The sequence below is a fragment of the Globicephala melas genome, chromosome 14 (genome assembly GCF_963455315.2).
Source record: "Globicephala melas chromosome 14, mGloMel1.2, whole genome shotgun sequence".
In the NCBI taxonomy this organism is placed as follows: domain Eukaryota; kingdom Metazoa; phylum Chordata; class Mammalia; order Artiodactyla; family Delphinidae; genus Globicephala; species Globicephala melas.
In genome coordinates, this window is record NC_083327.1 from 39,322,647 (window position 1) to 39,334,848 (window position 12,202).

At 43.3% G+C, this 12,202-nt stretch overlaps 1 protein-coding gene across 1 annotated transcript in view; it reads left to right on the forward strand.

The window, feature by feature from the left end:
* The window catches only part of LOC115866882 (uncharacterized), a 117,233-nt gene extending 105,242 nt beyond the window's left edge, over nt 1–11,991 (forward strand). The window contains 3 exon segments of the mRNA XM_060283504.1: nt 1,523–1,661; nt 9,896–10,049; nt 11,887–11,991. Of these exon segments, the coding sequence (XP_060139487.1) occupies nt 1,523–1,661; nt 9,896–10,049; nt 11,887–11,991 (398 nt within the window).
* The last annotated feature ends 211 nt before the right edge of the window (nt 11,992–12,202 follow it).

The following is a 12,202-nucleotide window of genomic DNA, read 5'->3' on the forward strand; positions in this document are numbered from 1 at the left end:
CCCTGGTTGCTGCATAGCCTGACAGAGTGTATTGCTTGTAGACCAGCCACGTTAGACCTTGAACAAATAAGGCTCACTGACCATCACTTCTCCCATCCAGTGCAACATTCTTAAAGTTCTTGTACAATTTGATCTGTGACTCCTCTTCTGGTGGAAGTTTCTTTTCAGCCCAATATGACCATCAGATTTATAGAGGATTCATAAAAACTCTAATGATTGGCCCCAATTCTTTTGTGGCTGGGAAAATACCCAAAAAACATTTTTCTGTGGTGTGTAAAACATCAAATGGATATAAAATCTGGACTGCTCATCTTTTCCTAAAGCCAAGAGCATATATTGCAAGTACATATTAGCAACCATTCTCAGACCTGGCTCTGCCCTGATCAGGCTCTCAGGGACAGCCTCCCTGCTCCCTCAGTTCCCCTGCCTTCCATGCCAGAAATGTAGGAAGAGATCCAGTACCGGGCCAGATAGGGTACAAGGCTGCTCAAGTCTGGATGAGAGGTTGACATAGAGTAACTCCGGAAATGCTTCGTGGATCTCCCATCTCACTTCTGCCATGGGCTACAATCAGGGATGGTGATCAATTTCCCAATCCTTCTCTTCCCATAGCAGGGATGTCCTCTCAAGTAGAAAACTATCACTGTGCCCACAGGGAGCTGATGAGCACTTCAGATCAGCTGACATTCTGGTAGCCCTGGAAATGGGGCCCACCCACCTGCCCCATCAGTGCTCCCTAAGGGCTTGTCATTTTCTTGCTGTGCTCTCCCATTCTAAGCAGCTCATTTCCTGAGCCAATAATAGAGATGCTAGTACAGCCATCTAGACCCAGGCCAGGTTCCTCAAACCAGTATTGAGTGCCCCAAAAGGCCTCTAACTTAAATTTCCATCCAAAACACATATAAATCTTTTGCAGTAAGGGTCCAAGAAATAAGCCAATTTAGGATCTCCCACATCTACTCCTGAAATGATGAGAATCTCCTAGAAGGATCTATGTATGTGTCTGTATACATGTATACATATATGTATACATATTTTTGCTTGCCTTGGATGGTCCTGAGTCTTCTTTAATCTATGAGCCATTGACAGGATGAGCCAGTGACAGGGCTGATTTGAATGGCATGGCTATGAGAAATGAGTGCTGGTTTATAGTAATTTCAAGCCCCTAATAGACTTACTGAGGCCTATACTTTCCCATTCCTTGTAATTTCTCTTTTTCAATCTATTTAGAGTCTGTAGCCTTATAAACACTGAAACTTTCTTTCAACAGTATGTTCTTATTCTGCTGAAAAGCAAAGCAAGCTATTACATTCCTGAGGGAGGAAGGAAGGAAGGAAAGATAAATCAGACCCTGGGTTCTAGAACATAAGGCTTTGCTGATCTTGCAAAACATATAAGTAGTATACTCACAAACAAAGAGAAGTCAATTTAGGTAAAAAGTTAGCTTTGGAGGTGAAATGGTTCACAGGGTAGCTAGGGTAGCCTGTGTTTCACAGTGAGTAAAATGTCGTCCATCTTCTAGGGTCTGAGCTTCAAGAGCTGCAGAAAATGATTGACAGCCTCCAGAGACCCCAAGACCCCACTGTGGTGTCCCAGGTCCTCCTCCTTCAAAGGGAGGTTATGTTTCTGCAGTTTGATGCTGCAGTGAGGTACCTCATCCGGTAAGGGCTGGAGTGCTAATCCTGTCCAATAAATTCTGTGGGGCAGGTGTTTCTGAGTGATCATGGAGGGAGGCCACTCTTGGCACTATTAGATAATGAGCTTTAAATAGTCGGGGGCACAACCTGATCCAGAACACTGCCGCTACCAAACACGTTCGGCTGCGGAGGCTGTCCAGGTGAACTGTGTTTTTGTTGGATAATAATATTCTTGATTTTATTAAATGTGATTTCAATATAGTTAGTTTGCATAACAGGCTGTTTTATTGGGAATCACATTTTTTATACTTCTGAAGGTGATCTTTCGTAAGAGTTTTATTTTTCAGCCCTTAATTACCTTTCAAAAGCACAGAATTTTTCACTGCACATCTGAAACCAATGGAAATCACCACCTGAGTTAAATTTATAAATAAGTTAATTTACCTCTGGCCTTGTAGGTATTAAATACTCTGCATTCAAAAAGAATGTTTATTTGGTTAATTAATCATGACTGATGAAAAAATTAGCTTGGATTAAGAGTCACAATGTTTCCTGTATAAATAATAAGCTGTGTATGGGAAGGGAAGAGGTCAGGCCTGAGGGTCTCTGCTTATTCTTAAATTGTCAAAATTAATTAACTTCATTTGATAAATTCCCAGTGTGAGTATTTAGTCAATGAGGGGGACCTGGGAGGGCAGTGCTTTTATCTGTGGATTATAATCACTTCCCACCATTAGCATGAGTGTCCATAGAGAATAGAAATGTGGGGCTTGTACTGAACCATATTTTCTCTTTCTGCTCTGCTTTTTCTTACTCTGAGCATCATGGGACTCTGCATTTAGAATGCAAATTCAGCAGGACAAAAAATCAGGCTAATTTGTTTTCTTTTGATTGACAAACAGCTTTGGGAGCTGTAGCTTTGTCAAGCACGTAGGATATAAAGGTTTTGACTAATTGTCATGATGGCCATTCATTAGCCCTCTGGGCTCTGAAATCTCAAGTCCGAATTTGCAAGGAATTTACATAGGATGAAGAAATAGGACTATACCCCAGAAGTTCTTGGATTCCAGCTCCATGTAGTTCAGCTTGCTCCGGTTCTCCCAGGGGAGCCCCTCTGCTTCCCCCAGGAACTGCTTTATGGGGCTTTCTCTGCCCTGGTGCTCTCAGTCTGCAGGAATGGAGGGCACTGTGTCCTATGACTGGTTTCAGTATATTCAGTATACTTTTCAGAGGACCTCAGAAGGAACCAGGAGTCCTTCATTCATAGCATTTCCTCCAGCCTTTTTTCTTCAGAGGTCTTTGGGGTGTGTCTGTGTTTGGAATCACACAGCCAGTGAGTAGCAGACCAGAATTAGAACCTATGTGCATTTGACTCCAAAGCCTGAGAGCTAGGATGGATGCCAGACAGCAGCAGGACTGATGGAAAGGGAGACTCCAAAGAGAAGGCAAGAGGCAGGAGGAACGGAGAAGCTGAAAGATAAATGTCTTTCCGCTTGAGGATTTTACTTAGTGCTGAACCTGCAAGCAAGGAGAAGTCCTTAGATAACCAAAAGAGACAGGAAGCTTGGAGAAGTTCCCTCGCCCTTCCCAGAGCTCACCAACTGAGTAAATATGACTGTTTACCCCAGGGAACTTTTTGCTTATGTAAACTGAAGACTTCTCCTGAGTTTGAAAAGAAGGAACTGTTACTGGAATGAGAACAGCATACTTCCATAGACCAGGGGAGGAGAAGAAGCATGTAGCTCAAGGACAACAGGACAGTGGCCCCGTAGAGTCCCCTCATATCTGGCCTCTGCTTCTCTGTGGCATAGACCAGCTCAGATTGCAAGAAAGTTTAATGTTTCTAGGCACAAAAGTTTCACTCTGCTCCTGTCGACCTGTCCTCTGCCAAGGACCTGATAGAAATTGGTGCTGTCCTCTGATGGCATCAGAATCACATTGCCCAGGGCCTGTCATTCACCTCTGGGCATGTCCACCAACCTATAAGAGTTATTTATTAGCCAGAGCAAGAAATGCCTGAGGATTGAGTTTATCTTTAATTTCAGATGAATTAATCATTTGCGCCAAAGGTAAATGCTTCAGTAGTACAATTGGTTCTAATCAATCTCATCTGTTTAAGTTAGAGATCAGCAAACTACTGCCATAGGCCCCTGCCTGATTTTGTAAGACCTGTGGGCTAAGGATGTTTGGGTTTTTTTTTCTTTTTTTAATTAATTTATTTTATTTTTGCTGTATTGGGTCTTCGTTTCTGTGCGCTGGCTTTCTCTAGTTGTGGCAAGCGGGGGCCACTCTTCATCGCGGTGCGCGGACCTCTCACTATCGCAGCCTCTCTTGTTGTGGAGCACAGCCTCCAGACGCGCAGGCTCAGTAGTTGTGGCTCACGGGCCTAGTTGCTCCGCGGCATGTGGGATCCTCCCAGACCAGGGCTCGAAACCGTGTCCCCTGCATTAGCAGGCAGACTCTCAACCACTGCGCCACCAGGGAAGCCCTAAGGATGGTTTTTATGTGTTTAAATGGTTGAGGGAAAAACTCAAGAGTAGTATTTTGTGACACATGAAAATTATGTGGAATTCAAGTTTCTGTGTCCAGAAATGAAGGTTTTTTTGGAACACAGCCAGGCGTATTCATTTATAGATAGTCTCTGACTGCTTTCACACTAGAACCACAGAGTTGAATAGTTGCAACAGAGATTATATGATTCACAAAGCTGAAAATATTTACTATCTGACCCTTTAAGAAAGAGTTTGCCACTCCCTCCCTGATTTAAAGGATTGAATTCGTTTGAAATTCAAGAATGGAGGGAAACCAGAAAAAAAAAAAAAAGTCCCTCAAAGGAATTCTATAGGACAGAATAAAACATATGGCATGCAGAGTGCCCCTGATCTGAGTGTATTATTGATGTTCAGAGTGAATACGGTAAAAAGGAGGAATTTAAGGAAATAAACCAAAGGTACCTTAACTTTCTGCGATAAGCCTGATTTAAGAGTTCATCAAGCAATCTCTCAAGAAGCAACACCAATTTCTTAGTCCTCGAATTTGTGTTGGTTTTCTCTTCATTTTTCAGTTTATCTTTATGCTCACCTAGTTTGAGGGTCTCTGAACACACAGATATTAAAGTGTGCTTCAGGGTTATCTGGGGATGTCTGGGCGACACAGAGAAGGCCCCATGTGCTCCTGGTCTCCAGCGCCTGAGAAGTGAAGAGCCACAACTTTTGCCTGGCCTCCTCCGGCCACTTTGCAGGCGTTTTTTGGGTTTCATTTTCTTTTTCATATCCTTGCATCCAGGAAAAACCCTAGCATGTGTCCCATGAATTCCCTGCTCCCTGTGGCTACAGCCAGCTAGCCTGGGATCGCATTATGGCTGACTGTGTCACACACAACATGACTGGTATTCTAGGAAACCCTTGACCACTTATTGACAGTAAGGCGGCTGGAGTGTGGCAAAACAGTTTGGAGAACGTGATACATCTATCCTTGTATTTTAGTGGACTGCTGGGGAGACATGACTTTATTAGGGGCTAGCAGTTGGCAGGTGTAGCACTGGCACAAGCAACAAGCTGACCTTTCATTCCTGTGAGTTTCCCTGTATCTTGAGTGCTGCTGGCAAGCTGCACTGGTCAGACCTACCCCAACGGAAGGCTCAGGCCAGGTTTACCAACTGAGGGTCTGAATGAGTTGTCACAGTGAGCTGTTTTCAGTATTTCTAAAGACATGATGAAAAAGACACGTTTGCCCAAAAGTTTTGCAGGTAAAGAAAATGTCACATTTCTTTCTTTTTTTAACTGGAATCATAAGAATGAATGAGATAAGGAGGAGAGGGAACTTGCTTTGGTTGAGTTCCCGCCATGTGCCAACTCTGTGGAATAGCAATCATATCACCATCTTTACAGATGAAGAAATAGAGAGAGAAGTTGCATAACTTGCCCCAGGGTCACAAGCTTGTTGTAGCAGACCTTACATTCACAGGGTTTTTCTGACTCCAGTGCCCTGTTCTTTCCTTTATATCATGTTTCTTCATCTCTTCCTACAGCTCAGATCTTAGGCTAGGTGTTTATGTGGCTTTGAGTTAAAAACAGGAGAATGCTTAATTTGGTAGAAAAATCTTTCAAAATATGGGGTACATGGAGAGGAAGGAAATAAAAGAGGATATAGTGCTAAAAATGTTAAGTATCATTCTGAGACCCCTTTCTATACATAGCATTACATTGTACAGCTCCCTAATAAGTAGTACTATTGATAAAGGAGAGATGGCACCTATCAAGGACAGTGATCTAGACTGAAGAATTAGGAACGTGAGGAAAAGGTTAACCAATGATTTGACTAACGGTGGTGCCTAGAATCTGACTCTCGTCTCTCTAGAGAGTGTATCATGTGCTATGGTTCTCTAGCTTAGAGTAGCAGTCATATTTACATCTGAACTGTATTGATATTTTTTAATAGTCTCCAAGCATCTATAAATTAATAGACCTAGTACGTGTTTGGGGCTCTAAAACTCTGCCAAAAATTGTGGTTGTTTGTGGCACTTAGTAGTTAAAAGTTCTGCACAAACTTACCAAGATAAGAGAGCAAGTCAATGTTCTATGTTCTCTTATGTGAAAATCAGTCTGGTGCAGCCACAAGAGGAGACACAGGAGAGACTCAGGAAAACAAAATTATTATACTCAGTTCCTAGAAACATCCATCATGCCATGTCATACAGGGCCACAGGTCGGGAGCAAGGAGAGTGCTTAGGCCATGACCTGGAAAGGCAAGGCAGGGCAGAGGAACAGTTTAAGATCGGCTACTTTGAATAATTCCAGCGGGCTTTGGGCTGTAGGAGAGGTCTCTAATTGCCTGTTAACTAGCCCTGGGATGATTAAAGGAGAGAAACATTGCTTCCTGGGTTGCAAGGGTCAGAGGACGTATGGCTCAGATTGGTTAGTTTGCATATCAAAGGCATGCTGGGCCCTTAGCTATCTCTAAGAATTAGCTATGCAGGGAAGGGCAGTCTCTCCCCAGCCAGCAAGGGTTTTTAAAGATGTTAAAACATCTTTTAAGATATAAGCAATACAGTCAACAGTAAGGTACGAACAAAGCTGGACCCAGAGGCTGAGAGAGAGAAAATAATTTTGTGGATTGGTGGGAGAAAAGCATAGGAATGACATGGAAGGAGTCAACCAGGAAGAGGTTTGTGGGATATTGGGCTTCTGTGCTCTTGATTTAGGCTGAAAATAAATGTTTCCATTAGAATACTCTGCTTTTTGGTACTGTTGGCTAAAGAAAAATGCACAGCCTAAAAATTGCAAATGTTTTATTCCGGGAACCTTACTGAGGACTATAGCCCGGGAGACAGTCTCTCAGATAGCTCTGAGGATCTGCTCTGAAGAGGTAAGGGAGGAGCCAGGATATAGAGGAGTTTTTACAGCAAAACAGCAAAAAGAGCAAAAAACCCATGTGGTTGAACATCAAAGGACTACTGCTAATCACAAAAAACAGACATCACAAGTTAATGATTTTAGTGATTTTCTACATATGGGAAGATGCAAGAGTCTGGACTCATTAAAATTATTTCTTAGATATGCATCTTACCTATCTAGGGCCAGTATCCTGTTTTTCTCTATCCTGAATTCCCCTCAGGGTGCACCGTTGGGGGGCAGCTGTATTGGCTGATGACTTGGTGGCAGGCAACATTCTTTGTTTAGTGGAATGGCAGGCGACATTTTTTTGTCTGCAGTACCATTATTTTAAGAAGATATATACAACCTATAAGGGAGGTATATATATAGAAAGTGCCTTGGGAGTTTAGAGGAAGGTCAGAAGTGGCTGGATAATGAGCTCTGCCTCACTGGGCCCTACTGGGCTAGAAGGTCAGATCCATGGGGGACCCATCTTTGTATCTCAGACAGTTCCTGACACAGTACCCAGTACATAGTAGATGCTTGATACATCACTGTCACATGGGTGTTGAATGAATCATGGGCCTCTTGGCAGGGCTCATTGAGAATCATGAGAAAGCATGTGAATGATATGAGAAACAGGAGAAAATGTTTATATATCCATTGAGCAACTCCAAGAGCCATCCTTGAGCTATCAGGATAAGTCAAAGTTTTTATTCAGTGTCTCAGTATATAACTGTATGCAACTATCTTTTGTTAATTCTCACAAAAACGTGAAAAGGGTGGTATGATTTTTGCACTAGTACAGTGGTTTGATATGCAAATAATAGAGTTACCTTTATCTGTCTTTGAACTTAAGTTCATAAGCCCCTACTTCTGCTGACAAAAAGATTAAACTTTTCAATTCCATGTCATTCAGCCACATTTACAGTTTAAAGTGGTCAGTTTGAGATATAAAATCAATTAATTCAAGATTATCCCCTTTTACCTTTGTTTTAATTGCCTCCTCTTTACCCTGTTGGTGAGGGAGGGATTCCGCCCTAAGGTTATGGGGATGGCCAAACACATGACACTAAATACTGGACACATGGGATCAACAGCAGTTTACTCATCACATGTACTCACAGCTGAGGGGAATAGAACATAGCATGCCATGCAGGGCCACAGAGGATTTGTACTTGTGACCAGAGTGAACAACTAGGGGCTTGAGAGGCAGGCTTTGTAGTATCAAGAGGATATAGTGCTTCCTGGCTCCCATAGGAGGATGTGATTGGTTCATTTGAATAATTTTGTGGTCTGGCAGGGAACTGAAACCACTACTTGGGGATAAGCAGGGATTGTACTTGGTCCCTTTGATAAGGAAGTTTGTTTGACTAGGGGACCTTACCCGTGGGAGCAGAGTAGGCAGGGGAACTTATAGTTAGGTCATTCAAAGCCCTCCCAATATTACCAGATGTCAAGGCAGCACTAATACTGGACCTTACCTTAAGCCTTACACCACACCCTTCTCCTCCTTTATCCTTCTCAGAGGTGATCTAAATTCCTGGGGGTGCTTATAAATCATCCCAGCAGTTGAAGAGGAGTGGCTACCTCACCCATCTCTGTCCAATCCCAGATCTCTTCTGATTGGTCTGCTGCTCAGCACCCCACTTGGACACCCCCTTGTGGGGTCTTAGGCACTCCTCAGGTCTTTCCACAACACTTGACTATCTGCTCATCTCTGGGAGCCTGCCTCATTTCCATCAGTGCTAACATCTCCCTCAGTCATTGCTAATCTCCTTTTTCTTTGTTTTTTTTTTTTTTTGCAGTACGCGGGCCTCTCACTGCTGTGGCCTCTCCCATTGCGGAGCACAGTCTCCGACGCGCAGGCTCAGCGGCCATGGCTCACAGGCCTAGCTGCTCCGCGGCATGTGGGATCTTCCTGGACCGGGGCACGAACCCGTGTCCCCTGCATCGGCAGGCGGACTCTCAACCACTGCGCCACCAGGGAAGCCCACTAATCTCCTTTTTGATATCTGCTTTATGCATGACTTGGCAAAGCCCATGGAGGATTTAGGCAAAAGATCCCTTCTGTCCTGGGGATCTTTTGGATCCCCCCGAAACTGATCCTGTTTCATCATCTTTTCTTGGGCATCCACAGGATCTAAGCTCTAGAGACAGTCTTTCCTTGCTCGCTAAACTCATTTCCTTTGGGGCAAGAAAATGATTGTAATTTATCAAGCATACTTCCTTCTCTGTGACTTACGGTATAAATTCCATGCTCTAGTCTTCAGGATTTTTGGTTCTTGATATGCAAAGCCAAGTTTTGTTCAAAACAAAACAAGAAGCTTTCTCTCTCAAACCCCAGGCTCTTATTATTTAACTTAAAATTTGGTTTTACATATCAGGAATTGCTGTCTCAGCTACTGGTCTTAAAATAAATTCAACAACTGATGTCTTTGTTCTAGAGCTACAGCTGAGCTGTCCAGTACAGTAGCCACATGTGGCTATTTTAATTTAAAAGTTTAAATTAATATTGATTTTGGTGATATAAGACTTAAAATTCAGTTCCTCAGTCATGGTAGCCACATTTCAAGTGCTCAACAGCTATATGTGGCTAGTGGCTACCATATTGGACAGTCAAATATGGAACATTTCCGCCCTGCAGAAAGTTCTGCAGCTAGACCGTGCTAGTCTAGAGGATAGCTACCTTTCCCTTGAGGGCTGTGAACTGTGAGAGTGAAGGGCAGTGTGTAAAGAAAAGGGAGTGAGGGATGATGTTGCTGAGGAAGAAACCTGTTGATATCTCAAATTGTTATCTTGCTCCAGTAACCTTGAAGAGAGTTTTGAGCTTTAGAAACTTGAGTAACTGCTGTTAATGAGATTCCCTTCCTGTTTTAGTAGAAGAACATTTTTGGCAGCTGGAAATGCTCCTGCCTACCAGTCTGTCACAGATGACATGTAGCATGGGTTGCCGCCACTGAGCAACTCTCTCGTGAAGAGCATGTTTGCTTCCCAGCTCAGCTTGCCACAGCTGCTGGATCCACAGAGCCTCCAGGTGTGTTGAGAGCTATTTATATACCAATCAAACGTGCATTGTGCTGGAATGCCCTTTAGCCTTCACTCACGTGGTAGAGTGGGCTAGGTCCCCATGGCCCGCTGTTATTCCCAGTCAGGTGCTCTCCCTCTAAACCGCTCAACAGGCTAATTGGGACAACAGCTTATCTGCTCACAGCTGGTAGCAAAACCAACACCTGATCTCTTCCATGTAATAAATAATAATGATAGCAATTACGATAACGTAAATTAGGTCAGCAGCTGAGTTGTGAACAGCCCGGTAACAACATGCGTCATCGAATGTAATCCTGGCAACTATTATTGCTCCTAGGCACTAACTATGTTATCCACCTGCTACAACTAAAGAGTTTGAGGTTCTAGAAGGCCAGAGATCAAACTGCTGCATAGTCATGGCAACACTAGGTCACAAACTGTATTAGTTATCTATGGCTTCAGAGCAAATTACCCCCAAATTTAGCAGATTGACACAATAAACATTAATTATCTCATATAGTTTCTGAGGCTCAGGAGTCTGGGAGCAGCTTAGCTGGGTAGTTCTTGTTCAGGATCTCTCATGAGGCTGTGGTCAAGGTGCTGCACCTCTTAATGGGAAGAGAATCAAAGAATTTGTGGACCGGGACTTCCCTGGCAGTCCACTGATTAAGACTTCGCCTTCCAATGCAGGGAGCATGGGTTTGATCCCTGGTCAGGGAGCCAAGATCCCACATGCCTCGTGGCCAAACAAACAAAACATAAAACAGAAGCAATATTATAACAAATTCAATAAAGACTTAGAAATGGTCCACATTAAAAAAAATCTTTTTTAAAAAAAAGAATTTGTGGACGTATTTTTTTTTTTGGCCTCACAGTGAGAACTTAGTTCCCCAGCCAGAGATCGAACCCGTGCTCCCTGCGGTGGAAGCTCAAAGTCTTAACCACTGGACCCCCAGGGAAGTCCCTGTGGGCATATCTTTAAAACCACCTCACAAGCCCAGATCTTTTGACTCCAAAACCTCCAACTTAATGTTTTATGTTACAAAGCTAAGCCAAGCAATGCCAGCATCAACCCCAGGTAAGTCTCACATTTCTACCTTCCATAGCTACAAGACAGCGACTCTTGGCCCAAGCCTTGACCCTCATCTAGACCCGAAGACAGGGTTGGACCGTGACCGTTGCGCCTGCTCGTGCTGCCTTTGAGTGTTGCCTGGGGTTAGGTGGATGCAGGTGTCCTGATTCCCTGCTACCTGAATCAACTCCAACTCCGGGAATTGTCTGAAGCCAGTACCGAGTCTGGAAGTGTAGAATGGGGTCAGGTGGACAGGCCCACTATATCCAGGACTGCATGTCATGCCCCAGGGAGTAGGGGATGCCTTGGCTGTTGGACAGTGATGTGGAGAAGACAGAGGCCCATGTGTAACGTTGTGGCATTGGTTTTGAGTTGATGCCTAGAACTGGAGCACGATGGAGATAAAGGACAAATATTTAAGGTTTGTAATATTGAAAAAATTTGAGTAAGTTTACTTTTTTTTATTATAAATATGTACTATTGGTTTTATACTATTCTGGGACTTCGAAATACTGGTGTTGACTATTTACACTGAAATCTTAAGTACCCTCAGTGTTTAGTCACTTTCTGAAAAATCAGTTTAAAAAATAAGATTATTACTCTCTCCTGCGCATCATCCGGGACTATCCATCAAGAACTATTTCTACATAATAGAGAAATCATCCCACAGCGTTCTGGTGTGCAGACACAGACATCTCGTTCATATACAAATGTCTATTTCTTATGGACATTATTATGCAGCATTATTATATTTATTATTTGGTTCTTTTAGGCATTTGTGCTGTTCCCTTGGAGAGCATTTCTGGAAGATGGAGGACCATTTCCAGTTACAAGTAGCAGCCCAGATACCCTAGAATATAAGATGCAGGTAGGATAGGTCTTCCCACTTGTCACAGAGAGAGCCGAATGCAGACTGCAAAGCAGGTGTCATTGGGTCCGTAGGTCTGATCCTTCATACTCTAGTCAGCGGTGAATAAGTTATGAGATAAGCAAGGTGTTTGGTTATGAAACTGTAAACCCAGTGCTGCAAGGTGAGTCATGTTTTCTTATGACACAAGAAAATCATGGTTTCAGCTGGCATCAGACTT